General features: G+C 37.6%; 3 protein-coding genes across 17 annotated transcripts in view; 1 reads left to right on the top strand and 2 right to left on the bottom strand.

Moving 5' to 3' along the window:
* The first annotated feature begins 937 nt into the window (after nt 1-937).
* Nucleotides 938-4,914, top strand: LOC149043686 (uncharacterized). The gene is made up of 2 exons (XM_089210107.1): nt 938-1,996; nt 4,657-4,914. Exons 1-2 carry the CDS (start codon nt 938-940, stop codon nt 4,912-4,914), a joined length of 1,317 nt encoding a protein of 438 aa, XP_089066233.1.
* A 1,451-nt stretch (nt 4,915-6,365) lies between these two features.
* On the bottom strand, nt 6,366-22,388 carry LOC149043685 (uncharacterized). Its single transcript, XM_089210516.1, has 11 exons — nt 22,128-22,388; nt 21,983-22,055; nt 21,241-21,301; nt 20,456-20,528; nt 19,674-19,734; nt 18,900-18,972; nt 17,000-17,248; nt 13,503-14,221; nt 12,273-12,929; nt 11,227-11,415; nt 6,366-9,276 (listed from the first exon to the last, which is right to left on the bottom strand). Exons 8-11 carry the CDS (start codon nt 14,206-14,208, stop codon nt 6,590-6,592), a joined length of 4,239 nt encoding a protein of 1,412 aa, XP_089066642.1. The 5' UTR covers nt 14,209-14,221; nt 17,000-17,248; nt 18,900-18,972; nt 19,674-19,734; nt 20,456-20,528; nt 21,241-21,301; nt 21,983-22,055; nt 22,128-22,388; the 3' UTR covers nt 6,366-6,589.
* A 2,734-nt stretch (nt 22,389-25,122) lies between these two features.
* Nucleotides 25,123-27,953, bottom strand: part of LOC149043683 (elongation factor G, mitochondrial-like) — a 45,174-nt gene continuing 42,343 nt past the window's right edge. For all 15 annotated transcript variants that reach the window (XR_016187961.1, XR_016187956.1, XR_016187960.1 and 12 more), the window contains 2 exons: nt 27,706-27,779; nt 25,123-25,797 (listed from right to left, as the gene is read on the bottom strand). Coding sequence is in view for 4 of the 15 variants with exons in the window: in XM_089210661.1 (XP_089066787.1) it covers nt 25,550-25,797; nt 27,706-27,745 (288 nt within the window). In the remaining 11 variants the exon portion in view is untranslated. The remainder of the gene's footprint in view (nt 25,798-27,705; nt 27,780-27,953) is intronic.

Raw genomic sequence — 27,953 nt, 5'->3', positions numbered from 1 at the left:
AGGAATAAAAAATAAAACCACTGCAGAACTTCAATAGCTAAAATGTGGTGGCTCACCTGAAAAAGGAGGGGTTTGTATGTGGTTGTCAATACCCTTTTTCAGATATGACCCAAAAGTCAATACCTACAGCACATGCCTCTCGCACAGACTTATATTTTGAAGAAATACTTAGTTTTTAATAAGTTTGTATCCACCCATTGTTTATTAAAGCAATAAAGGATATATGTAAAGTTAACACTTTTGAAAAATAGCTGAACTTCTTATTTAGCGAGGTATCCTGTCAACAGAGAAAGATGTTTTTCGTCTTTTCACGAGCGCGGGACAAAGAGGAAAATCTGAGTCCCCGCACGGAATCGAATTTCAAACCTGCGGAAGCCGCGCTCCGATGCTCTACCTTTGAGCCACAGAGACTTTATGGTGAGCGAAGTCTATTGCGAAGTTCATATGACACGCGTCCTGCACACGGCTGGGATCAGCGATGTCAATAACGTCATGTTTGCAAATAGATTAAGGGAGATGGTAAAGTTTTGAGCTCGGTAAAGTAATAGAGAAAGATTTCTCTTTGTCCCACGTTTGTGACAAGACGAAAACAACTTTCTCCATTTCTTTACCGAGCTTAAAACTTACCATCTCTCTTATTCTAAGGGCGCACGTAGATAGTGCAGCGAACGAGTGAGATGAGAAATTCCATATCTGAAAGCAACCATGTATTATTCTGTTTATCGTTTAAATACAACAGCCCTTTACTGACATTTATTTGTTTTTAACTAATCATCGGTCGAATTTTTTGGACTCCGGAGTCGTCGATACCGGAATCAGTGATCACTGTCTGGTGTATGCAATAAGAAAGATTTGTATCCCCAAATCAAATCCAAAGACTGTAACGAACAGATGCTTTAAAAATTTTATTCCAGATAGTTTTCGAACTGATTTATCTATGGTCCCGTGGCATCTGATTGAACAGGAGCATAATCCTGACACTGCTTGGGATATATGGCAACATATGTTCTTAGACATTGCTAATAGCCATGCACCACTAAAGAAGAAGAGAGTGAAAGGAATCTCTTCCTCCTGGATTACTCCAGAGCTAAAAAGGCTAATGTTTCAGAGAGATAAAGTTAAAAAATTAGCCTCGAGGTTTCCAACAGATTGCAATTGGACTTCTTACAAACACATGAAGAATAAGGTTAATCATGAGATTAAGAATGCTAAAATGAAATATTACAATGCCTTCTTCAAAGATAACGGCAGAAAAATAAAGGCAACTTTGAAAGGAATTAATAGACTAATTGGAAATGAACCTAAATCTGATATGATAACTCAGCTGGATACTTGGGATGCTGTAAATACCGACCCCATCGAAATCAGTAATATACTCAACACACATTTCTCCAAAATAGGACCTTCCTTAGCCTCTGAAATTAAAGACACATCCAGCAATTTTACTGATTATATTACCCCTGTAGGACACATTTTTAACTTGGCGAAAGTATCATGCCAGGAGGTCTTCAATTTAATTCAGAAAATACCCAGTAATAAAGCTAGTGGTCTTGATAACATCTCAGCGCGTCTGCTGAAAGAAGCATCTCCCGTAGTTACTCGTAGTCTAACTTTTATAATAAATCAGTCAATTGTCACCGGAATATTTCCAAAAGCTTGGAAGGGAGCTAGGGTTTCGCCAATATTTAAAGAAGACCTCAGGACTGATCCTAACAACTACAGACCTATCTCAGCTCTCCCTGTAGTGAGTAAATTAATTGAAAGAGTTGTTTTTGATCAATTGTATGAATATTTAAATAATAATAACTTGTTAACTGAATCACAATCTGGCTTCAGACCTATGTTTTCTACTGAAACAGCTTTACTTGAGGCTACGAATGAATGGCTATGGAATATTGACAACAGTCTCTTAAATGGGGTGATATTCCTAGACTTGAAAAAAGCTTTTGACACCATGGATCCTGCTATCCTTCTGGGAAAGCTTAAACTCTATGGGGTCAGTTCTCAATCTCTAAACTGGTTCCAGTCCTATCTATCTGATCGAAAGCAACAAACGTTCATTGGTGGAGCTAAATCTGATTTCTGTAATATAACATTTGGTATTCCACAGGGGTCTATTTTAGGCCCTCTCTTATTCACTATTTATATTAATGATTTCCCTTCATGTGATTTGTTTTCAAAACCCAGATTGTATGCAGATGATACTACCCTTACCACATCTGCAGAAGACCCATGGGTCCTTGAATATAAAATGAATTATGATATGAATTTAATCCAGTCATGGCTGTCAGCAAACAAATTAACTTTAAATGTGAAGAAGACTAAATACATGCTTATAGGGAGCCAATTTAAGTTATCCCAAATAAATAGTGACTTCTCAGTCAAAGTCAATAACACTCCCTTAGAAAGAAAGAGTAACTGAACATAAAACCTTCGGAGTTCAAATTGATGAATCTTTAAGCTGGCGCCCACACATTCATACCAATTCAAAGAAAATATCCGCTGGTATTGCTATCTTGAGGCGTGTAAGTAATTTTATACCACTTGATACTAGAGTGAATATGTATAATGCACTGGTGATGCTATATTTTAATTACTGTAGTGCCGTATGGGGTAATATCAATAAGGGACTAGCAGACAATCTTCAAAGCTGCAGAATAGGGCTGCTAGAATTCTCACCTTTTCTAACTACGACGTTCGCTCAAGTGTTTTGTTGGAAGCCACTTCCAGGAAAGACTGGAAATGGGCTTTGACAACAAAAACAAATGAGATGGGAGGGGGAGGGGGAGGGGGAGGGGGGGTTAGAAGGGAGGGGAGGGGAAACTACTTTTCTGTTTCTTCCGCCAAGCTCTTATTAAACTTACTGATGGAGTTTTCAAGTTTTCCTCCCCTTACAGCCCGTGTGGTCAGGCAATTAACGGAGTGATCATGGTTCTTGTAGGATAAGGAGTGGATGGGGGGTGGGAGGGGAGGGGAGGGGAGGGGTTGTACGAGAAGTGAAGGAGCATAGCAGTGTTGCTTTAGCAGCAGTCAATTTCCTGTCCTTCCCAATCCCACTATTATGGCTTTGTTGAGGAAACATTAAGATTTTGCGATGTTTCGTTTCCTTTACATGTTTTTGCTGTTAGAAATTAAAAACCCAACGAAAAAAACCATTTACTGAGTTGTGCTCCAAATCGTTAACTGTGAATACTGCCCGTTGTTTAGATCACTCCAATAACCAACAGTCGTCCACCTGGTCCTCATTGTTCGATAACGATAACCACTGCATAAATCTCCATCCGATGGATGGTACAGTATTCTTTGTTAACACATCCGCTGGATAGCGATGTATTCATTAGATAGCGTTATCCGCCCTTTGAACAACTGGGTCCTGTTCTATTTTAGAATCTATTAACTTGTTTAAAACAACAAATGCAGCACTGGCAATATCATTGCCGGACAAGTTCCAAATTGGTTAGCGTCTTGTTGACTTTGATGGCCTCAGCAATAGATGTAGCACCGGTATCACTAATACCACTGTTAAACAAATTCAAATTAGTTAACTCCTTGTTGACCTTGATTGCCTCAGTAATAGATGTAGCACCGGCATCACTAAGAAGATTGAGAGACAAATTTAAATTGATGAAATTAAGAGATCCTCGCAGCTAAGAACACTACTGAAACGAGTAGTTGTAAATAGGACCTGAAAAAAATTTAGGCCCGTACGAGATTTGAAGGCATGACCTCTGCGATACCGGTGCACCGGTATCGCAGAGGTGACCGGCGACCGTTGTGAGGATAGTTTCGTGTAGATCAGCCGACTTCAACATGTTTTAAATGACATACTAGTATAACAGCGTATCTTCAGAGGACTTCAGATCGCTGAAATTCCCATAAAAGAAGGTGCAGCATTCGGAATCTGGATGATATGCACACGATTTGAGGTATATGTTTGTTGCTACGTCGAGTAGTCCTCCATGAAGGTTGATCAATTTTTTTTTAAAGATGACCACTAGAGGTGAGATTTCTCTCCGGGATATTGCTCATAAGATAACATTCTTTTAAAGCCTTGAATGTTTCATTTTTCTGAAACAGTTATTGTTGAGAACATTAGAAACATCGCCAAATTATGCAATATCTGATTTTGAGCTTCGTTTGCGAATTTCCCCCATAAAAAGTAGAGGCAGGTCCGCACAGATTTTTACATATTTAATAACTAGAATATTATAACCAGCTAGGTGGGTAGTTTCAGTTGCAGAATCGGTGCACCTTTGGAGAAATTCAGATAAACGTTTTCCCTGTTTTACCCGACAACAAAAATGACCGAAACTGTACCGAGATGAATAATCTATTGCTGTGTTCACATTCACTCCAAGGGAAAATTGAAGGAATCAATGTAGAGACGAATAATGTTACTATCTATGATAGAAGTTCTAATTTGTAATGTTTTATTTAGCTCGAGATAGAGAAATAAAAATTTCAATTTTTTTTGCGACGTTTTTGTGTGAAAACAAGGCCCTAGGCCTCGAACAAGCAACTGCTGTTACCATGGCAACAAGAGTGCTGCGACCTTTATAAAGGGTATTTTTGTGCATCCACCCTGAGCGCCTAACTGCATGCAAAATTTGAAGGGGGTTGGAAATTTTCATACCGCAGGATGTTTGATTCTTACAGGGACTTGTTCTTAATTCGGCTGTTTCGTCCTGGTTGGCAGCTAAACCTCGTCGCAAGCGCCCTCCAAAGGTTTTCAACACAGCACCACCACCAGGTCCAGTGATAATTGTACATGATGTTGGTGTACAGGCAACTGATGATGACGCCCAGTTATTCTATTCTGTTGAGGAAGAGGTAGAGGAAATCTCCAAAGCCTTGGAGCTGCCAGATTTGCATGCCGAAGATTCTGATTGCGGCTCTGACTTTGAGTTTTCATAAACTACAAAAAGTGTCAGTTTCACACTTTATCACTTTATAAGTTGAAGTTAAAGGCCCATTTCCAACCTTGAGCCAACGCAGTCGTTTGTTTTCGTTTGAACCACCGCTTTTGTTTAAATAGCGCCTCTGATTGGTCAGTTATTTTTACCTGGTCACGTTTCAAATACCTTCTGCCTTTTCTCCGATGAATTTGAAGACCTTATCAAAATAATTCTGTTTAAAACAGTTCTATACATTTTAATCCGGTATGGAATTGGATGAATCTATTGATTTAGTAGATTCCGAGGCAGTAAACGCTTATGGATCGGTTGTTGCTAAAGAGAAACGCGAAAATCCTTGCGAGCATTTCGAAGAAGGTGAAAATGTTGATCCACCACGTTTTCATTCATTCATCAATTTTTTTAATTGAAGTTTGCCATCCTTGTTAAATAGGACCAAGGGTCAGTTGAAGTTTCCTGCCCGTGGAGAGGAACTTGCGCTCGAAAGAGTGGTCGGGGTTGTTGTCCATGCAAAGCAGCAAATAAGAATTGTAAAGCAAACTGTCAGTGTCGCTGACGTTCGAGTTCCTGCAATGAAGTGACTACACTTAAAATAATTAAACGTCCAGCAGTGCGATATTTTTCCATATTTCTCTTCGAAATCCAAAAAATATTTATATGAAAATGTTCTACCTTTATGTACAATCCTCAAGCGCCTCCAGGCAGCGTAAAATTTCGAACTTGATGTCTCTCGCTAACCCTGTATACAGAGTACGAAGCCATCCAAGCGCTTAAAATTTCAATGACACGGCTGGACACGGTCCTCAAACAACTCCATATTTCTCTTTGAAATATACTAATTTTTCATTGGAAAATATTCTACCTTCATTTACAATCCTCAAGCGCTTCTAAAAAGTGAAAAAATGCCAACTCTTTCCGAGTGCGAAGAAATCCAAGCGTGACACGAAGAAAATTTTCACCAGACACTACCGGACACGGTCTTCAAATAACTAAACGTCCGGCAGTCTGTTATTTTTCCATATTTCTCTTTGAAAAATACCAGTTTCTATCGGAAGTATTTTGTCTTCAATTAGAATCCTCAAGCGCTTCTAGAAAGTGAAAAAATTTGAATATTGTCCTTTTCGCCGCCTCCTCACAGAGTACGAAGAGCTCCAGGCGTGACACTTAAAAAATTTTTTCTTAGGATTCTTCAAGACAAAGTTCAAAATACTGTAAGGAAACAGTGAAATAACGAACGGCGAATGTATTTACCGTAAAACTGTTAACTATATGTTCAGAATTGCTCTTGAGAAAGACGATTTTAGAAGGTTTTCAGTGATCTGGGAATTTCGTGTTACAGGAAATTGGGTCGCGGCGCGAGTTGCATCAAGGTTGGAAATGGGCCTTTAACTTGTAACTTGTAACTGTAGGATAAAAAGAGGCTCCGAAAACAACAGTGAAATAAACAAATTCTCCCAGAGTACCATTCTTTTTTATTATAATAGATTAAATATGCATCATAACAAGAAGATTTCTTCTCCAGATTGCAGGAAAATGCGTTTCTGGGTGACTTTTCTTTTAAAAATTTCCCGGGGGAGCATGCCCCCGGACCCCCCTAGAGGTTCGGGCCTTCGGCCCTCAATTTTCAAAGGTACCTGCCTACTTTCAAAGGCAGCGCCCTTTTACTTCAAAGTTGTTTAAGTCGTTAAAACCAAAAAAAATTGGTTACGACATGTAGCACCCGCAGCACTAATACCATTGTTTTGCAAATTCAAATTGGTTAGCGTCTTGTTCACTTTCATTGCCTCAGCAACACATGTAGCACCCGCATCACTAATACGATTACTTGACAAATCCAAATTGGTTAGCACCTTGTTCACTTTCATTGCCTCAGCAATACATGTAGCACCCGCATCACTAATACCATTGTTTCGCAAATACAAATTGGTTAGCGTCTTGTTCACTTTCATTGCCTCAGCAATACATGTAGCACCCGCATCACTAATACGATTACTTGACAAATCCAAATTGGTTAGCGTCTTGTTCACTTTCATTGCCTCAGCAATACATGTTGCACCCGCAGCACTAATACCATTGTTTCGCAAATACAAATTGGTTAGCGTCTTGTTCACTTTCATTGCCTCAGCAATACATGTAGCACCCGCATCACTAATACGATTACTTGACAAACACAAATTGGTTAGCGTCTTGTTCACTTTCATTGCCTCAGCAATACATGTTGCACCCGCAGCACTAATACCATTGTTTCGCAAATACAAATTGGTTAGCGTCTTGTTCACTTTCATTGCCTCAGCAATACATGTAGCACCCGCATCACTAATACCATTATAAGACAAATCCAAATTGGTTAGCGTCTTGTTCACTTTCATTGCCTCAGCAATACATGTAGCACCCGCATCACTAATACGATTACTTGACAAATACAAATTGGTCAGCGTCTTGTTCACTTTCATTGCCTCAGCAATACATGTAGCACCCGCATCACTAATACGATTACTTAACAAAGACAAATTGGTTAGCGTCTTGTTCACTTTCATTGCCTCAGCAATACATGTTGCACCCGCAGCACTAATACCATTGTTTCGCAAATTCAAATTGGTTAGCGTCTTGTTTACTTTCATTGCCTCAGCAATACATGTAGCACCCGCATCACTAATACCATTATAAGACAAATCCAAATTGGTTAGCGTCTTGTTCACTTTCATTGCCTCAGCAATACATGTAGCACCCGCATCACTAATACGATTACTTGACAAATCCAAATTGGTTAGCGTCTTGTTCACTTTCATTGCCTCAGCAATACATGTAGCACCCGCATCACTAATACCATTATTAGACAAATACAAATTGGTTAGGGTCTTGTTCACTTTCATTGCCTCAGCAATACATGTAGCACCCGCATCACTAATACGATTACTTAACAAAGACAAATTGGTCAGATTCAAATCAGTTCCAAACGACTTCGATAAATGCGAGTGAAAATCACTTTTTTCTCTTTTGCATTCGTTGATGGCCTCCAATACAATTTTTGTACCACCACGGCCTTTATTTTTGTTGACTTCATTTGTTAAACTCTTTACAAGAGCCACAACTTGTTCATCGCATTTCATGGCCAAAATTCCACACGAAAACAAAAGTGTTTGTTTAAGTTGAACGAAATACCTTGGATCGGAAACTAGTTCTTCAGGTTTCATTTCCTTGCTTTGAATCTGAGAACAAATGAAGAATGCTGCAAAGAATTCTTGAAAACTTTTATGTAAGAAGGCATAATGCAGTGTTGGTTTCAGTTTGCTGCCACCAGGCTGCACTGACAGAAATCCAAATTCAGTCAGGTCTTTTGCATGGTTTCTCAATTCACTTACATTAAAATCCAGCTTAACGTCAAGTAAACCATTCAACGCTACCTTTCCAAGGTGATTCAATTGCGGTTTGTAATAGTTTGTCAAGTCTTCGATCGTTTCTAGTAGTCCCTTCCTTTTTCTATATCTTCTCAAAACACATTCAACCATATCCAAGTACAGCTGAGCTCTGCTTTCGGGGAGTGTGCCCTCAAACTCTTCGCATAAAAGGCAAAGAAGTGCTGTGTTTAGAGGATTGGCCGCTATTTCTCTCAGGTTTTTATCTCGCGACATCCGTTGCGAGAGCTTGGTGGCTAAATCCGTCCTTTCTTTAAAGTACTTGGTGACAAATCCTTTCATGTGCTTTTCAGTGAATCCTTCGATCTGAAGCAACGCATCACAACATTTTCTCACCTCTTTTCCAGCTTCGTGTCTTGCTGTTGCAACTATGTGGCATTTGGGGAGCACTCTTCCTTCAATTAATTCGGAAAACATCGACAATTTACTGGACGGTAACTCATCCAATCCATCCAATATCAATAAAATGCTGGACTGATTTTCACGAATAAAATGAAAGAATTGTTGTTTGACTTCTTCATCGATGTCTCGGGGCAGAAGCTGATCATCAATAGCTTCCCAAACGTCAGAATGGATATCTCGACATTTCAGTAACAATACCACGTTAAATGCTGTTGAGCCGCAGCCCCGAGGTTCTTGCTGTTTTGTGGCCCAGTCGTAGGCGTACTTTTTACAATAGGTGGTTTTTCCCATACCAGGTTCTCCTTCAATCAACACTGTTCTCGGCGCTGAACACTCTTCATACGGGTCTAGTATTGACGACATGTCAACAAATACGTCAGTGATTACTCCTCTCGTTTTCTTTCTTCTGACCACTTTGAGCCTTGTAAAAATATTGCCAAGAAAAAACTGAAACTCTTCACACCATGGAAATGGTGAGAGCCATCCCTCGCGAGTCTTGTACAGCTGGCGAATTCCATTGATAAGCTCAGTTGGATCAAAAATACCTAGCAATAGCAAAATAAGTAAGAAATCTAATGAATGCAGCATTAAAAATTGTGGTGCCTCTCTGCTGACAGTGAAACTCTGTCGTAAAATAAATTACTCGGGAGATAAATATTCGTATCATTGGAGCCGTAGTCTGAGAAAGGCTTTTTCGGGATATACCAAGACTACGAACAAATAAATGGAAACAAAACAACGCCTTTGTGCCTTCTTTGTCACGCGGTTTCATCAAAAGTGCTGCAGAAAACCGGGGACTCGCCTGCGATGAAGTGGGAGGTTTTTCCTAGAGTCTTTTCCTTAGGAACCTATTTTACTCAAGACGATACTGATTCAACTATTTTCCCATGTAGAATTGAATACTCCACAATATGAGCGCAGGAAGGGTTTAGTTATTTTATTCAGAAATATGCGGATTACATCTAATGCTATTAGAAATTCGGCACTGAATTTAAATTAGCGAACGAGTACGACACCACTGCCAAAGAAATTACTTGGACGATGAAAAAGGTATCAATGTATGATTCATGTCAATTTACTGACCAAAAGCTATTTGGCTTGTAAATGCAGTGGAACCTGCTCTGTTAATTTCTAACATCGAGCTAATGTTAATGCCACAGTTTTAATCACAGTTTTTCGCTCGTGAAAATTAAAATAACCACATACGCCTTCTCCTGCCCCTTTTTACTAACACAGCCCTAATTCAGAAATTTTTTCCATGTAAAATAGAATACTCTACAAAAAATTTGAGTGGAGGAAGGATTGCATTAGTCTGTTCAGTTAGTCCCCTATCGTTATTGAAGCTGCCAAAGAAATATTTATTTTTTTGGTGAATATTTTTGTCCGACATACTTTTCCTATGTCGAAAAGTAGCATCAAAACAAAGACAGTTTTAACAATGACTGATATGACACAATCTACTGAGCTTCAAGCTTTTAAAAGACCAAAGGATGGTTATAAAGTTACTGTAAAAATTTCCTTGTGTATTTGTGTTGTTCTATCTTGAGACGAACTCAAAGTCCGGCAAAATTTACTTGATAGTGACTATGAAATGTACATGGTGCGCCTACTTGTCGCCACCGTTAATTGGCGTAAATCACTACAATTTGTACAAAGTCTAACATAACACTCTTACCTTGTTTATTTATGATTTTATTAGCTGTTTCGATGATCACGTTAATCATGCTCTACCACGTTGCAGCCAGATTTGAGTTTCAGTTTATTTATCTTCTCTAACTTATTATATCAGTGCGTGACAAGCGTGACAGAGAAATTCAAAGGACGAAAGGAGGGGAAACAAATTTGGGTGACTTGCCGCTGTTTGTTTGATGCATACTGACATTAGCTCTTAAGAAATTTACCTACAATCTGATTTATTTGTCTCAATCTACTAACATGTCAGGTTCCATAAAGGGTTAAAAAACAACAACAACAACAACAACAACAAAACAGAACCATAAACATATGTGCTGGTATTTATCACCTCCCTTTCCATTCCAATAGTTTCACCATCAAAATACAGTCACACATGTAGTACTGGATTAATCAATTTTTTTAGTTTAAAACAATTTGATTTGTTTCTTATTGGCCCAAGAACATGTATCAAATCACTTCAAATCACTTTGGCAGATGTCATTAGCCTCTGAATTCTCCATATTTTGGTGGTGTTACATAAACCAAGCTAACTATAGAAAACAGGCCAGTTCACGTGGCTCATGGAGTGAATTGTCATTCATCATTACATCACTCAATTTAACCACAAGTTTTTTCTCCCATCACCTTTAGACACTTACTGGTATGTAAACTCAAAATAAGGGTAACTTAATTTCCTCTTTGTCAACTATTACTGATTAAATCATGTTGATTTATAATTCATACAAAAATATGCTGAGGGAACTTAGATCTAAGTCAGACCTATCCTTGTTAAAAGAGAAGATTGAGACAGGAAGCAATACCTGCATTAAAATGAGGCCAATCTTGGAATATGTTTGGATCATTCAAAATGTTGGCCACAACAGATGCTGCCATCACACAGGCAATTTCTTTCCATTTCTTACTTGAAGAGAGCGTTTCATCTACCAAGTCTTTGATGCCCTTGACTACCACCCATTCTGTCTTAAAATCATGGGCTGCTGCATACACTCCTAAAAAAACAAAACAAAACAAAAAAACAGTCATGTCTGTTAACTTTATATTAAGCTTATTTTCTTATCATCCTTAAAATATTTGTTCAATCAAAGCTCACAAAGATTCACACTCTAGCTGTTTGTAAACATGCACATTGCAAAAAGACTTTAATTAGTATAACTGAAAACTTTAACCCTTTAACTCCCTCTGATCTGATTGTTAATTCTCCCTTCTAGCTGCTACACATTTCCTTGTAAATTGGTAATGAGATTTGATGTTTGATCAAGGTAATATCTTGTACCTGATGAGTTTCAGTGTTCTCACCACCTGTTTGCTGGATAATGTATGGACATTACAGGGAGAAGTTACATGTTAATCACTTCTGGGAATTAAAGAGTTAATGTAAGTCATACAATTCTTTTGTCTGCTGTTAGTTAGGAGAATTTGGTTTTGAATCAACCAATGATCCCCTAATTGACTTTTTTTTCTTTACCCATTACTTGTCTGCTTGATAAAATATTGATACTGTAAGGAGAAATTCTATCTTGGTCACTCATGGGAGTTTTAGGTTTAACAGAGACTGTGATACTATTCCAAAATATTTAACAAAATACTTTTCACATTTTCAGGTGACAAATTTAATTATCCAGAAGAAGTCTCTGTCACCTTCACTCATCAAAAATCTTCCTAGCTCAGCCAAACATAAAATCACCATACATATACAATATATAATTCCTGCAAATTTGGCATGCTATATGGTATATGCTATTTCTTGTACCAGCCGAGACAATACCAGAGCAGTGTTTTTAAAAACACTTGCTACATGTGCAAAAATTCTTCACTTGTCAATTATTTGAATTATTATGATTCTCACCTCCACCTTCCATTTCAACTGCAATTGCTTCAGGATGTTTCCTATTCATATCACTGTTTGCCTCTGAGATACTCAGAACCACTCCATCACAGTGCACTTTGGCATTATATTCATCAGCATTTTTTAAAGGTGCCTTCCACCCATCAGCCAGATGATTGATCAGCTTACCAATATCTCTGCTGGGGGGAGTTTTGTGTGCAGCTGTTATCAGCTTTGCTGAAACAACCACATCTCCTAACTTGACCTTTTTGCTGTTCAAACCACTGCAGGCACCAACAGAAAAAATAGCCTTGGGTCTCAGTAGCGAGATGGCATCTTTTGAAACGGACAAAGCACCCCCAGGAACATCAGGACCTTTGGAGCACCTCATCAATGCAATTTTCATTTTCTTTCCTTGATCATCACCCATGCACCCAAAGTACACAGGGCCAGTATTGGTGTGGTAACTCTTAAAGGGCTCCTTCAGGTAGGCAAAGCAGCTTAAGAACTCACAGTCCTCCACTGTTAATAAAAGAATATCAACAGGAAGTTCAACATTGCTCCAGGCAAAAGAAGTTTTTGGAAGATCACTCATCAATGGAAGTGTAAAATTAAGCTCTGGTGGGCTTGCATTGTTATTCTGCGCTGATGTAGTTTCCCCTGGCATCTTTACTGTCTCTGAAAAAGAAGAATGTAGTATTTCATTTTTTTTCCATTCATTTATTAGAGGTTATTAGCAGATCCGAAAGAAAATCAAAAAACAATGAAGAAAAAGAAAAGAAAACCGCTAATGAATAATAATTAAGTCGGTAATGAATAATAATTAAGTCAATGCACCCGTGACCCTGCATAAAACATTTTAAGCCCACACTAACTGATTTAACAGTACAAAATTACGCCGGCATACTCAAAGAAAAGAAAAAACACCTCCAAGTGCTCCACTTTTTTCTCTGAGTTTGCATGGTTATGTCATTCACCGAGTTTCATCATCTTTCACTCAAATAATCAGGCTTTAAATCTATCATCTTCAGTACAGAATTATATCTCGACTATGAATTTTTTCGTAGACTTCATTCATAACATCAAGAAAAAAAAACACAAAACTTTTCTTTGATGTACAGTGCACCAATGACTTTCCAAACAAAAATGTTGGAAGTAAATCCTTTTATTTCATGATCCACTATATCGAACATTATTGATATAAAAGAAAAAGTTTAAACCTTAAAATCAACAAAAGTAAATCACACAAACCTTCCTTCCCTGAATTTTGTTGGTATATCTCAATGGAACCCTCCAGGTCATCTTCCTTCCTGGCCTTTTTTACCATTTCATCTTCATGTGATTTCTCTGTGATGCAGTCTTCATCCTTCAACCACTCTCTGAAAAGCTCCTTGTAGTCCTCCTCAATATCAGCATCCATAAAATCAGTTTTAAGATGATTGATAACATCCTGATAGCGGGCCCCTCCAATACGCTGAAAGGTGTCTTTGATGTCATTCCAGTAACAACTGAAAGTTGGATCATCAACTGAACCACTAGTAACATGGCTGTAAACTCTGTCTCTAAGGATCTTGATGCGAGTGATGTCAGCTGCTGGAGAGGTGTCTGTTACCAGAGGAAGGTCATCCTGGCCAGAGGCAGGGAGAGTCAGACCCCAGATATTCCTCAGAAGAAATAGCAGTAGGGGGGTGTCAAAGTTCCCTGAGGAAACTGTTGATTTGATGACAGGATACAGTTTGTGCCACTGGGAGGTAGTCAGGACTCTCTTCTTTCGAAGTGTTTGCAATTTTGCATGATTTTTGGGATCATTCAGAACTGTGTGAAGATTTCCTGGTGGATATATCCTGTCAAAGATCTCCCTTAGCACATGTGATCCAACTTCAACAAGAAGGCGACAGAGCCGGGCATAATTAGAGGTCTCTTTGGTAGTAGGATGCAATGGGTTGGCAGAAGCCATGATAAAAAGTCCTCTGTGGAGAAATGCTTGTAATTAATACATGGAAGGCAACATTACAGAGCACACACAAAAATAATTTCTTTGTTCTAAATTTACAACACCAGAATATTACAGCACTCCAAAATGAGTTAAATATCACAAAACAGATCAATAAAATAAGTTTGATGCATCTTCCATTTTAACCCTTTAACCTCTAAGAGCTGTGAATGGCTTCTAATTTCTCCTTAAAGTATATCTCCCTTGAATCAAATGTATGGGTCACAAGAATAAAGGAGATCATCAAAAAGTTAAAAGTTTCTGAATTTCCCATGTCACACTTTATCTACTTTCTCATATTCAATATACAAAATATTACTTTAACTTACAGATGGCAGATGCTAATCCAGGTGGGGCAATGTTTTACTTAAGATTGCTGTTAACAAAATAGGGTGCCTTCCAGGCTAACAAGGTGTCTGAGACAATTTTGATATTCTTATTAGTTCCTGAGAAATCTATTGTGAAGTTGGACAATGGGAAATATTGCACGTGTCAATGTGGTCATGCTGCTGACCAATGAAACACAACATGAAAGCCCCTGGCAGGCCTCCTGACAAAGAGCTCCTTTAAAATTTTAAGGAAAGGTCATTTCATGAAAAGGAAACGTAAATTAAACATAATTCAAACATCACCAAGCAAGCTGATCAGGAAAATGAATTAACTTCAATTTCTTTGGCTTGGGCTCTCTCTACCAACTTTTAGTTTACTGTTTTAGGCTGTTTGATGAAGCCTCTCATTACTCAACATTTTGTAAAAGGTGCTAGAGATTCCTAGTGAATATGCAGTGCAAGATGTGATGTAAACAATATATGCAAATTGAGATCCTGGATGAAAGCCTGCAGAAAACATCAACACTCTGCTGGAGGCCTTTCCATTTATGACACCTTTTGTTCTTCAGGTCAGGTTTCCTGAAACATCCTTTCAGCCATATCTTGCCTCCTTTCTAAGATTTTTGTTTGGCAAATTAAGCTTTTAAGTGGTTAAAACTAGTTTCCCTAACTTAGGATAAAAAATGAAATTTTGAACATTTTTAGCAGATTCTGTTGACAGTAAATAAGAAAATATTACATAAAAAAGATTAAAAGATACACAAGAAAAGAAAAAGGAAAATGAAAGACATTCATTGTAAAAGATGAAAAGTTGTTGAGTATCTAAGTGCACTAAAGATATTGTACAACGGCAAGTTTAATTTGTTTCAATTTTACAGTGTTTGAATTTAACCATTATCTCATCAGGCTTGAAAGAAGAATTTTCAGTCCCTAGAATATTGAGACCAGCTCTTTTGTTTCTTTTTAGAAGGATTTCTTTGAAAAATTTTTCTATTCGTTAAACATCTCATTCCAGATTTTGACACCTGGAGTATTTAATTCTAAAGAGTAGTGATGTTGATGAGTAAGTATAGATGTAATGATATTGTTTAATGTTCTCACAAAAATTTTCATGATGATAGATGGTGCTCTGTTGTTATCATTTGAACATCAAGCTTTAATTTACATACAGCTAGCTTCCCAATAGAGGAAGGCAATAGGTAGAATTTTTGTATTTATAAATAAGGAGAGAGCATGTTCTTTTCAGTCAGGAAAGTAGATTAAACACAATACTTGCTCTTGGAGACAAATTTTGTTTACAGTATATTTTTTGGATGCATTGCCCCAAGCAGTGAGTTAATAGTTATATTAGGTAAAATTAAGGATTTATAGATATTTAGGAGGACAGATGATGGAACAAAGTATCCCAGCTTAGCAATCATTTGTATGGTGCTTTCTTATTTTAGCAATAACACAGTCAACGTGGTTTTTTCCAAGAAAGATTTTCATCAATTAAACACTTATAAAATAATTAATGTGGCTCTTAATTATGTTCTAAGCTGACTCTTCTATTTGTTTCACTATCAAATATACTTCTTTGACAAATTCTCCTTGTCTGTTCCATAGGAAATGTCAAGAGAACAGTGTGGAGAATATGAATACCAATGTCTTAGGGTGTTAAAGGTTAAAAGTCAAATGGGGCAGGGGGAACATACACAATTCCACAACACTCACACTACACAACCTCCCTTTCCTAGCTTCAAGACTGAGATTATCACCTGCATATAAGCCTTCAAATGGGATGCAGCAGACATCACCATCCTTAGGTGAAATGGGGGCATTCTACTCCCGAAAATTATGAAAAAGAATATGAAGTTGCTATGGAATACATTAGTCTATAAGTGAGCATTTCCACTGCTGGAAAGACTTTGAAGCATGTCAAAGGGAACAAGGAGTAAATTATATTTAAAAGGATAATTAATTTCAAGTTATTTAATGAAAGCCGTGATTTAATTGTTATGAGAAACAATAGTTTCACCTTGAGAACATAAAATTAAATTTGTTTTCATGAGACTTACACTCAATGTGAAAGACTCGAGAGCTACCAACTACGGTAAAATGCAACTGTTATGACAAGGTTCCCAAATACTGCAATCCCTAGGCCTTTAATGCCAAGATCTCATTGGTAATATTCCTTACTATCTGTTTTAAGCGACAAATGTGAAGCAATGTAGAGCACGTATGGGTCTGTCGATTCTCCAAGACAGTCAGGCGTGCATTGGTCAGCCCCAAAACAGGGAGATAGAACGAAAGAATTGAAAGAAATAACGGCAATGCTTATTGAGTGACTCAATTTGTTCTTTATGTGATGTATACTGATTTTACGCAATCAACTGCATATGTGCGTGAATGTTCCCTTGTTTATAAACTCAGTGGGTTAAACTTACCTTCGCAATGATCTTTTCTTCGTTACTCAGTGTTTACTGTTGCATCTTCGATCAAGGAATGGATTTCTAAATAGAAAAAGATAACAAGTTAACATGTATAGAGAACCTCATGATCAAACTGTCAATCGCCGTCTTGTTGTTGGTTGAGGTTGAGCCGTTCGTCTGTTCACGCCAAGGTAATCTCAGTGAAACATCCCTCGCTCTAATTGTTCCATACTTTGATCTATACTTGAGTGCAATGTTTGAGTTCTGTAGAATAAGTATGCATTTGAAGATCAGAAGGGAACAAAAAAACATCTTTCAAGACCGTCGACAAAAGGCGCCGATGGAAACATTTCAATTTAAAGGTGCAAGGTATACCACTCGCAAGTGATGAAGCTTATGACAAACACGATGCCTAATTCGTGTCATATTTTACTTACACTTTAAGCTGAAGCGTCCTTAACCTACTCTTTCCTTGCAATGGTTTCATTGTAAGAACTTAAGCACGGAAATTGCTCTGTAAAATCATGCAGCAAACATCGAATTAACTGAGAACTGACATCGACTTCATTTTGCGATTAAGAAATGCTACGTTTAGTTATGTGATGGAAAATTCTCACCAATCTCTTTGTTATCTTTGATTGCGTTACAGAATTACATTCCTCGAGTAATTTGCGCAAATGATGCCAGCAATCAATCGTATGCAATCTATTCGAGGGAAATTTGTAGAGTGCCAGAGACAAAATACCCCATTGGAGGGGTTTCCTTAAAAAAATTGTTAGCGTTTAATAACAGACGATAAGATCACGAGTTAATCAGGCAGAATGCGGCCTATGAAAAGACGAAAACTGATTTCGGAAAATTCCTCTGTTGTCAGATACAGCTCTGTCACTAAGGTTACATCAAATATGAGGAGACGTGAAGAACACTTATTCATTGAAGAAACTATAGTCACCCATGACAGATAACTGTATGAACACTAGCCCCCGTTTGATGAGAAAATTTCAACGAGCTCAACGGATATATGTCCGCAGACATCACCTGTTCCAAAATGCGACGTTTTCCGATAAAATCGTCCATCTGGCTTTTGAATGCATATTGATTATGTGGTAATTTTTAAGTCTTAGAGGATTGGACTCCAGGGTAAATATTATGGCATATTTTAATATGTACATGTTGGTTATTGAAGTAAATGTTGATTTTAGTATGATAAATGGCTTCATGTACAAATACATAAACATACTGCAAGAATTTATACTGTAGGTAGATATGCTGCTCTCAAATGTATTTCTTTTTTCTGATTAGTTTGAATGCCTTAAAGCCTGAACAAATATTATGTGCAATAATTGCAGCCTGCATGAAGAACAAGCTATAAACTGAAGTAAACCGACTTTCTTGGCCCTCCTCCCCCCCCCCCCCCTCCCCTATACTTAATTCCCAGTCCAGACTCCATACTTCCAATTCCTTGTCTCACGTTTTCAATTAAAAATCCGACTGACCGAAAACTACAATATCATGACAGACGCTTGTATCCTAATACTTATTATATAGTTAAATCGTGCAAGGAAATCACGTTCATTTTAACAATGCAGCAAAGAAGACAAATCGCTCAGGAATATTTTCCAAGTCTTTCCATTTCAGACCATTTCACCCTCGATATCCGCTTTCATCAATTCTCGAAAACAAATTTGACTGAAGCATGTTTGCGTTATATGTCAGACAGAAAAAGACCACTTTCGAAATTCAGATTTTACCCACAGTAAAATTTGGCTCACGCATACCAATAAGCTTGCTGAGTTTAAAGAACTGCATGGGAAGCTGTGACAAGTATTATTGACGCGGTAAGTTTCTTTATGTGCGATTTTAAATGTCCCCACATGATTATTTTGCAATGATTTGTTTAAAGCATTCTTCTTACCTTTAGCTTTGAGCTTCTCTCCTGATTTAGACATAGTCTGTCAAACAACGCTTGAAATCGATTTGACTAACAGCTGTTGGAAAAAACTGATATAATTCAATTCAATCAAATAAACCACTCGGTTTCAATTCTTAATCAAACACCTCAAGTTGAAGGTTGTTCGTCAAATCGTCTGTCTCGTACCCGTGCCTCTAGCCCCCAAAATAATTTTCTACATGTCAGCAAGTCAAATGCTCTTAACGAATTTTAAAGACGCTGCATTTAGTTAGCGTCCGTCGATCTAGCGTTGCTTTGTAGTGATGCAATGCTTCAAGAATTGGGGCGTCGTTTCTCAGATCAAGTGATTATCTACACAGACAATCATACTTCAATCACATTAGACTAAAGAATCAAAAGCACTCATCCGCATGACTGAGCGCAACACAACAATGGAATGGCTGTTCTAAAATGCAAATTTTACGACAAAGTTCCAAATACTGCAATCCCTGGGTCTTTCACTGCCAAGATCTCATCAGTAATATTCTTTACTGTCTGTTTAAGGCGATAAATGTGAGTCAATGTAGAGTTCGTTTGGGTCTGTCGATTCTCGGAAAGAGTTAGGCGTGCATTGTTCAGCCCCAAAATAGGGAGATAGAACGAAAGAATGAAAGTAATTACTTCAATGCTTGTTGAGGGACTCAATTTGTTCTTTTATTTGACGTACTAATTTTATGTGATCAACTACATGTAGGCGTAAATGTTTCCTTATTTATAGACTCGGGATTATAAACTTACCTTCGTAATGACCTTCGTTACTCAGTGTTCACTGTGGTATCTTCGTGGAAGGAATGGATTTCTAGATAAAAAAAACGACAAGTTAACATGTACAGGGAACCTCAAACTGTCAACCGCCATCTTGTTGTTGGTTGAGGTGGGGCCGTTAGTCTGTTCACGCGAACTAAATCTCAGTGGAATGTTCCTCGTTCTACTTGCTCCATATATTTTTAACCTATTCTTGAGTGAAATGTTTGAATTATGTAGGATGTAGACGCGTTTGAAGATCAAAAAGTAACAACAAAACATGTTTCAAGACTCTTAACAAAGGACGTGGATAATAACGTTTCATTATAAGGGTGCAAGGTCTCCCACTTGCAAGTGATGGAGCTTATGGCAAACACGATACCTAATGGGTGTCATATTTTACTTACACTTTAAGCTGAAGCGTCCCTAAGTTATCCTTCCCTATCCTACCCTAACCAATGGTTTCCGTGAAAGGCCTGAAGCACCGAAATTACTCTATAAAACTATGCAGTAAACATCGAATTAACTGAGAAGTGAAGTGGACTTTGACTCTAGCATGTTTGCGTTATACGCCAGGCAAAAAAAACTACTTTCGAAATTCTGATTTTAACCTACAGTAATATTGAGCTTACAAAAAGCAATAAGCTTGCTGAGTTTAAAGAACTGCATGGGAAGCTGTGACAAGCATTATTGACGCTGTGCGTTCCTTTATGTGCAATTCGTAAATGTCCCCACATAGTTATTTTACGATGGTTTATTAAAAGAGTTCTTCTTACCTTAAGCTTTGAGCCTCTCTTCTGATATAGACACGATGTGTCAATCACTGATTGAAGTCGATTCGACCAACAGCTGTCGGAAAAAACTGAAATGAGTTCAATTCAATCAAATGAAGCCTCTCGGTTTCGATTCTCCGTCAAATACCTCAAGTTGAAAGTTGTTCTTCAAATCATCTGTCTCGTACCCGTGCCTCTGGCCCCAAAACTCATTTATTTTCTACATGTCAACAAGTCAATTGCTCTCAACCAATTTTAAAGACGCTGCATTTAGTTCGTGTCCGTCGATCTAGTGTTGCTTTGCAATGATGCGATGCTTCGAGAATTAGGGGGCGTCGTCTGTCAGATCAAGCGATCATGTATACAGACAACCTTACGTCAATCACATCATACTAAAGAATCAAAAGTACTCATCCGGATGACTGAGTGCAACACAACAATGAAATGGCTGTTGTAAAATGCAAATGTTACGACAAAGTTCCAAAATACTGCAATCCCTCGGTCTTTCACTGCCAAGATCTCATCAATAATATTCCTTTCTGTCTATTTTAAGCGATAAATGTGAGTCAATGTAGAGTTCGTATGGGTCTGTAGATTCTCGGAAAGAGTTAGGCGTGCATTGTTCAGCCCCAAAACAGGGAGATAGAGCGAAAGAATGAAAGTTATTACTTCAATGCTTGTTGAGGGACTCAATTTGTTCTTTTATGTGACGACTAATTTAATGTGATCAACTACATGTTGGCGTAAATGTTTCTCTTATTTAAAGACTGAGGGGATTATAAGCTTACCTTTGCAATGACCCTCGTTACTCAGTGTTCACTGTTGCATCTTCGCGGAAAGAATAGTTTTCTAGATAAAATAAATGACAAGTTAACACGTACAGGGAGCCTCAAACCAAGTGTTTGTTGAGGTTGGGCCGTTAGTCTGTTCACGCGAACTAAATCGCAGTGAAATGTTCTTCGTTCTACTTGTTCCATATTTTAACCTACACTTGAGTGCAATGTTTGAATTTTGTAGGTTATATGTGCGTTTGAAGATCAAAAAGTAACAAGAAAAACGTCTCGAGACTCTGTACAAGGGACGTGGATGGTAACATTTCATTTTAAGGATGCAAGGTCTACCACTCGCAAGTGATGAAGTTTATGACAAACACGATGCCTGATTCGTGTCTTGTATTACTCACACTTTAAGCTGAAGTGTCCATAGCTACCCTTCGTTCGCAATGGTTTCAATGTAAGGCCTTAAGCACCAAAATTGCTTTGTTAAATTATGCAGTAAACATCGAATTAACCGAAAAGTGACAAAGACTTTGACTCAAGCATGTTTGCGTTATAAGTCAGACTACTTTCGAAATTCAGATTTTACCCACGGTAACATTTAGCTTACACATACCAATAGGCTTGCTGAATTTAAAGAACTACATGGGAAGCTGTCACAAGGATTATTTACGCCGTGCGTTTCTTTATGTGCAATTCGTAAATGTCCCCACATAAGTATTTTACGATGGTTTGTTGAAAGCATTATTCTTACCTTTGGCTTTGGGCCTCTCTCCTGAAATAAACACGATGTGTCACTCAACGCTTGAAGTCGATTCGACCAACAGCTGTCGGAAAAAACTGATATGAGTTCAACTCAATCAAATAAAACCCCTCGGTTTCGATGCTCAATCAAATACCTCAAGTTGAAGGTTGTTCTTCAAATTGTCTGTCTCGTATCCGTGCTTCTGGCCCCAAAACTCGTTTTCTACATATCAACAAATGAATTGCTCTTTACGAATTTTAAAGACGCTGCATATAGTTCACGTCCGTAAATCCAGTGTTGATTTGCAATGATGCGATGCTTCGAGAATTAGGGAGTCGTCTGTCAGATCACGCGATCACAGACAATCGTACGTCAATAACCTTATACCAAAGAATCAAAATCACTCATCCGGATGACTGAGTCCAACAGCATAATGAAATGTCTGTTGTAAAATGCAAATACTACGACAGAGTTCCAAAACACTACAATCCCTGGGCCTTTCACTGCCAAGATCTCATTAGTAATATTCCTTACTGCCTGTTTTTAGTAATAAATAATCAATCGTGTAGAATATTTTCAGGGGAGATTTGTAGAATGCGAGAGACAGTGAACCCCACCGAAAAGGTTTAGGTTAAAAAATTGTTGGCGTTTAATACCAAACAACGAGATCACGAGTTGATTAGGCGGAATGCGGCCTGTAAAAAATAACTGGGAAATGCCCTTGTTGTCATTTATAGCTCCGCCACTAAAATTACATCAAATACGAGAACACGTAAAGAACACTTATTTGCTGAAGAAATTATTGTAACACGTGACAGATAACTGTATGAACACTAGCCCTCGTTTGGCGCGAAAATATGCGCGGATATTTGTCCGTAGACATTACCTGTTCTAAAATGCGAAGTTTTCAGAGAACGAAAATCGAGAAAAACTTTGAGCTTCGAGGAACAAATAATGTTCAAGGATAAATTTACGAGCATTTTTTTTCGCCAAATAGAGGCTATCGGTGTTTATTACCCTTCAAATATTTGTAAAGCGCGGGAAACTAAATTGTTTACGATCAGCTACCATTTCCTGCGTGGGATGTTCAGTGTTCTTTAGAACATGTCCATTCTTCTGTAACGACCACATAACGAGAAGATAGAAAAGAAGGGTTCTTACCTTTTTTCGAAAAATCCATGAAGTCTCTTAAATATTTTTTACATTACTCACCTCCTCCCATATGTCGTAGCTTATTCCAATATCTCACTTCAAAGGAGTTAGCTGAGAAAGAGAGATAATGGAGAATGTAAAAAACTTCAAGAGACTTCTGAATTGTTTGAGAATGGGCCAGAACCCGGGTTTTCTATCTATTAAACGCGCTCTTATCTTGAATTAAATTTTAAACAAATACTTTTAGTCTCTCTAAAATAGTGGACGTTAGGTTTGAAGTAGAAATCATCATTCCAGTCAGGACATCGCGCCAGTTAGTAATATACTGCAGTGCGCAGAGTTATCCATATTAGGTGTTACCTTCCAACAAAATTGTAAATACAGTAGTCACGTGCGCGCGAAGGTAATTAAGGCGAACAAGTCATTATTCGTATTAGGATCTTTACGTAAGGTAGGAATGTCCCAGGAGGAAGTAGATCACCTTTTTGACCGGTGTATGAAAAGAAAGTTTATGTCCAAGAATGTAAATATCAGGGATTTGCTAGAGAAGGCGGACAAGACACTCTACAAAAAAAGATCGAATGACTCCGAATGCCCGTTCTTCCAGTTTTTACCTAAGGAAAAGAACATGAGGTACAATCTTAGAAATACGTCAGTCTCTGTCCCTAGAATCTACACTGACAGGCTTAAGAACGTTTTTAGTAACAGAATAATTTTTAGATATGATATGTAAATAGTTTTTTGAGTTTATATTGTAACTTAGGATATGTGATTTTATCTTAAGAAATAAAGATTATTATTATTATTATTATTATTATTATTATTATTATTATTCCGGTAGATCATTGGATATTTCCCAGCTGGGGAATATTCAGTCACCTGATTCAGATTTAGACCATTCACGCTCAAGAAAAAATTTAAAATTTATTCTATGAGCGCACGTTAGATACGTACGAGATATTAGTTAGTCTAGGAAGCATGTAGCACCGAGTTGGCTCTAACCAATCTCGGGTCACACAAGCGCGGATGGAATGATTGTTTTCTTCAATTTTCCACTTTTCGTAAATGCTAAGGGAACTTGTTAACGTCGTTTATTCAGCTATTTTGCTCAACTGGTACCAAACAAGGAAATTGATCGAGGACATTTTTTGTTAATATATTTATCCTGAACTCAAATTTTTGCTCCGAGTGTTCGAGTTACAAGTGAAAAATGTACTGAGACAGCTATCGGTTGAATCAGAAAACTACAACCGCATGCTGGAGTGCTGAGCACATTTACAATTAATGTTAAAAATTTACTGTGACAACTCTCGGTTAAATCAGAAAACTTTAACCACATGCCGAAGCGCTGAGCACATTTAAAATTATTCTTCTGTGCGGTAGCGACGGGAAGGAACCAATATTGTGGCCACTGGAACAGACTTGTAAGGTATGCTTTTATAACTAAAGGTCCTAGTAAAGCAACTCATCCTGAAATTTTGAACGTAACCAGCTGTTTAACTATTGGGACAGTGTAGTACTTTTTTCCTAGACCATAAAACGTTAATGTCAAGTGCAAAATATTTAAGTGAAACTTCAAAGATACGTACCATTCATGAACAAATAGAGAAGCCTCGACTGTGATCTGTTCTGTTGTAAAGCACCGAGGAAGCGGCTAAAGCACGAAAGAATGGTAGGGAGAAAGACGAGACTTAATGGAGTGTTTCTCCCCACTTACAGTGCATCATGGCCATAATCTCAGATCTTGTAAGACTAACCCAGCGCACCTCAGTATACCTGTATCACGCACTGTTAGGTACAAACAATCATTTGTTCCTAGAGGGGCTAAACTTTACTTGATTTGATATGTATATATAATATGTAGTGTTTTGAATTTTTATTGTAATATTACCGTAATTCTTATCGCCAAAGGTAATAAATAAAGGTTATTATTATTATAGTCAAGGCTTCCCCAGTTATTTTATAAAAAAGAATCGGTCAAATTCCCCACGCCTTACTTTCAATTTTCAAAATCAACTTTATTTCCAAAGCGAACAACAGTGTCGTTAACATACTCTATACTCTAATAAAGCACGCTGCAATGAGCCCATCAGAATCCTTGTTGGAATGGTTCAAATAATCTCATTGGTTGAACAAGACTAAAGTTGTCAAATGTTGAGTAATCAATGTTACATTTGTCATCCAGTACCGAGGAAAAGTTTGAGATTTCTCTTAAAGCCACACAGTTATTTTCAAGAAAATTCAATTGACGGAAAGAGAGCAGATACACAAATTTCAAATCTGGGGTTTCACTGTTTTCTCGCACTTGAAGTAATTCGTTGTTGGCCCAATCGCGAATCACCTTCTGGCAAAACAAGTATTTCCCAATCCCTGCTTTTCTAATGACAAGAATAGACTTAACATTCTCCTGATCATCAATCATGCCTAGAAATATTTCTCTGCGTCGCTTGACTGGAGTACCGCTGACTTTTTCGTAGTACTCAAGCTCTTTACTCTTGAATAATATGTCTCGTCATCCCTGATCAGGGCTTTTCTTCCATGTTGTATGAGAATATAAGTGAATAATTCGTCTGTTTTCGCGTTGGAAATCGTTTGAGAAGCGAGCAGCTTGGGTTGGAACTCCGTTTGGCCTATCATGGAAGTCTGTAAAGCTGTACTGTACGCACTTACCGCTAAAGGATTAAAAATAAATGTACTTAATAAATGATATGAACACGAGGATAGGAGTTAAACTACTTACATTCTTACTCCACACTCTTCAACTCTTTCGAGGACAAGCCGATATTAACACACAAGCTTTTAAGAAAATAAAGATCTTCAGCTCTGATCTTAATACTTCGTATCAAAACAATCGCAACGATGAAATGCGTCGACAGTCACGCGCTGTTGTCAGATTTTTTTTTGGCAAATTTTAAATGTTTTGAATGAAACAGTGTAGCACCTATTTGTTGAAAGAAATGAAGAAAAGCCGTTCTTGTTGTTGCCTGTAATCAGTTGCGGGTAAAAAACGACTATATTTTGCCGTTAAATAAATATCGCTACATTCAATTCTCACCGAATTGGCGTGACATTGCAAACTCCAGAAAACATTTCACTAAAAGAATCGAAAATGGTTTTTCTATTCCGATAGATTATTTCCCCTACTGCCCTTAAAGAGCCAATTTCGGAAACACCCTAGTTTGGGAAAGAAGGCGGCCGCGTGGGGAAATTTATCCGCGACTCAAATATTTCTCTCTCTTTCGCTTATTTAAATGCAACGCAATTTTCTAGGATTACGTATCTCCAAAACAAAACGGGGAAAGGATATCAGTGAAATAATGCTCTTTTCTCTTTTTCAAAGGATTAAGCCTGGCAATTTTCAATTCTGCATAGAAGCATAATAGAGTCTGTCGTATCGGTCATTGTTAAAACTGTCTTTGTTTGATGCTACTTTTCGACATAGGAAAAGTAAGGCGGACAAACATATTCACTGAAAAATAAATATTTCTTTACCAGCTCCAATTATGACAGGGGATTAAGTTTGAGTGGTAAAACAAAGGATTATGTTGACAGAAATACCGGAGGTAAATTATATTCGTTACATGAGGTCACACAACTTGGGTAATAGTCACGGTGAAAATTTGCATATTTGAGCGGTCGAACGAAAAAATTCATTTCTCGAAAACTAAAATATACTTTCACAAAAAAACTACGCCACAATTATCAGGACATATTGGGATATAAAATATGAAAGTAGGAGAGAAAACGAATTTTGGGCGACTTGCCACAATATTTCAAATTTGTTTGATGGATGCTGAGATCCTCTCTTAAATGTACTATCTATCAAAAAAATTGTGTTCGAAAAATGACAAAATCATGTGGAACCACCAGAGTCTCTCACTAGTAGCTGATGGAATTGACAGATGGGACTGTGAAAACCCACTTAAATCATTGGAGAATTTTTCACTTAACCCTTTAACTCCCATGAGTGACCAAGACAGAATTTCTCCTTACAACTGCAATACAATATCAACCAGATAGTGATGAGAATAAAGAAAAATATCAATTTGGGGATAATTAGTTGATCCAATACAAATTTTTCTGAATTAACATTATAAGAGTTGTATAGTTGACAGTAAGGAGAAGTACAAATTTGATCTGGGAGTTAAATTGTTAAGCACTAATAAACACTTTGATTGTCAAAATCTAATAAGTAAGTCTTCTAACTGTCTGCCATGCAATTCTTATGATGGACAATTCTTATGATTAAAGAATTTGGTATTGGATCAACTAATAATCCCCTAATTGATATTTTTCTTCATTCTCATCACTTGTTTGCTTGATGTTGTATTGATATTTGATGGGAGATTGGCCCACAAAATTTTCCCCTTTCTCTCAAGCTCTTATCCCATCAAATTAAAAACTTAAAATAATCACAACTTGATGACTGGCATTTTCCAATACTTAATTTTACTTTGTTTCACTTTGAGTTCCCATTGGCTCCCTGTGATGTTTTCCTTTGTTCTGATTGGCCATTATCATAACTCAAACAAAAACATTTGAAAAAAAAATTAAAATAAATACTGAGATTGTACATGTACCTATCAGCTCCTGTCTTCTTGTTGTACACTCATTAACCATGTCTTCAGGGATGACACCTTATACCACTTTGGACCTGTTAGTTAATAATTTAAATCAGCAATGGTTGTTTAACAAAGAAAGAGCCAATTATCATATTTCAGCTAAATTTTTTGGGAGATTTTTAGCTCAAGTTATGGCATCTTAATAATAGCTGGATAAGGGTTATTGAATTTCTAGCCTTCTGATTGGCTAAACAGCTAAATAAAAA

This window comes from Pocillopora damicornis, chromosome 6, assembly GCF_964200805.1.
Source record: "Pocillopora damicornis chromosome 6, jaPocDami1.2, whole genome shotgun sequence".
Lineage (NCBI taxonomy): Eukaryota > Metazoa > Cnidaria > Anthozoa > Scleractinia > Pocilloporidae > Pocillopora > Pocillopora damicornis.
The sequence above is the reverse complement of the archived record's forward strand: the minus strand, read 5'-3'. Positions and strand labels throughout refer to the sequence as shown.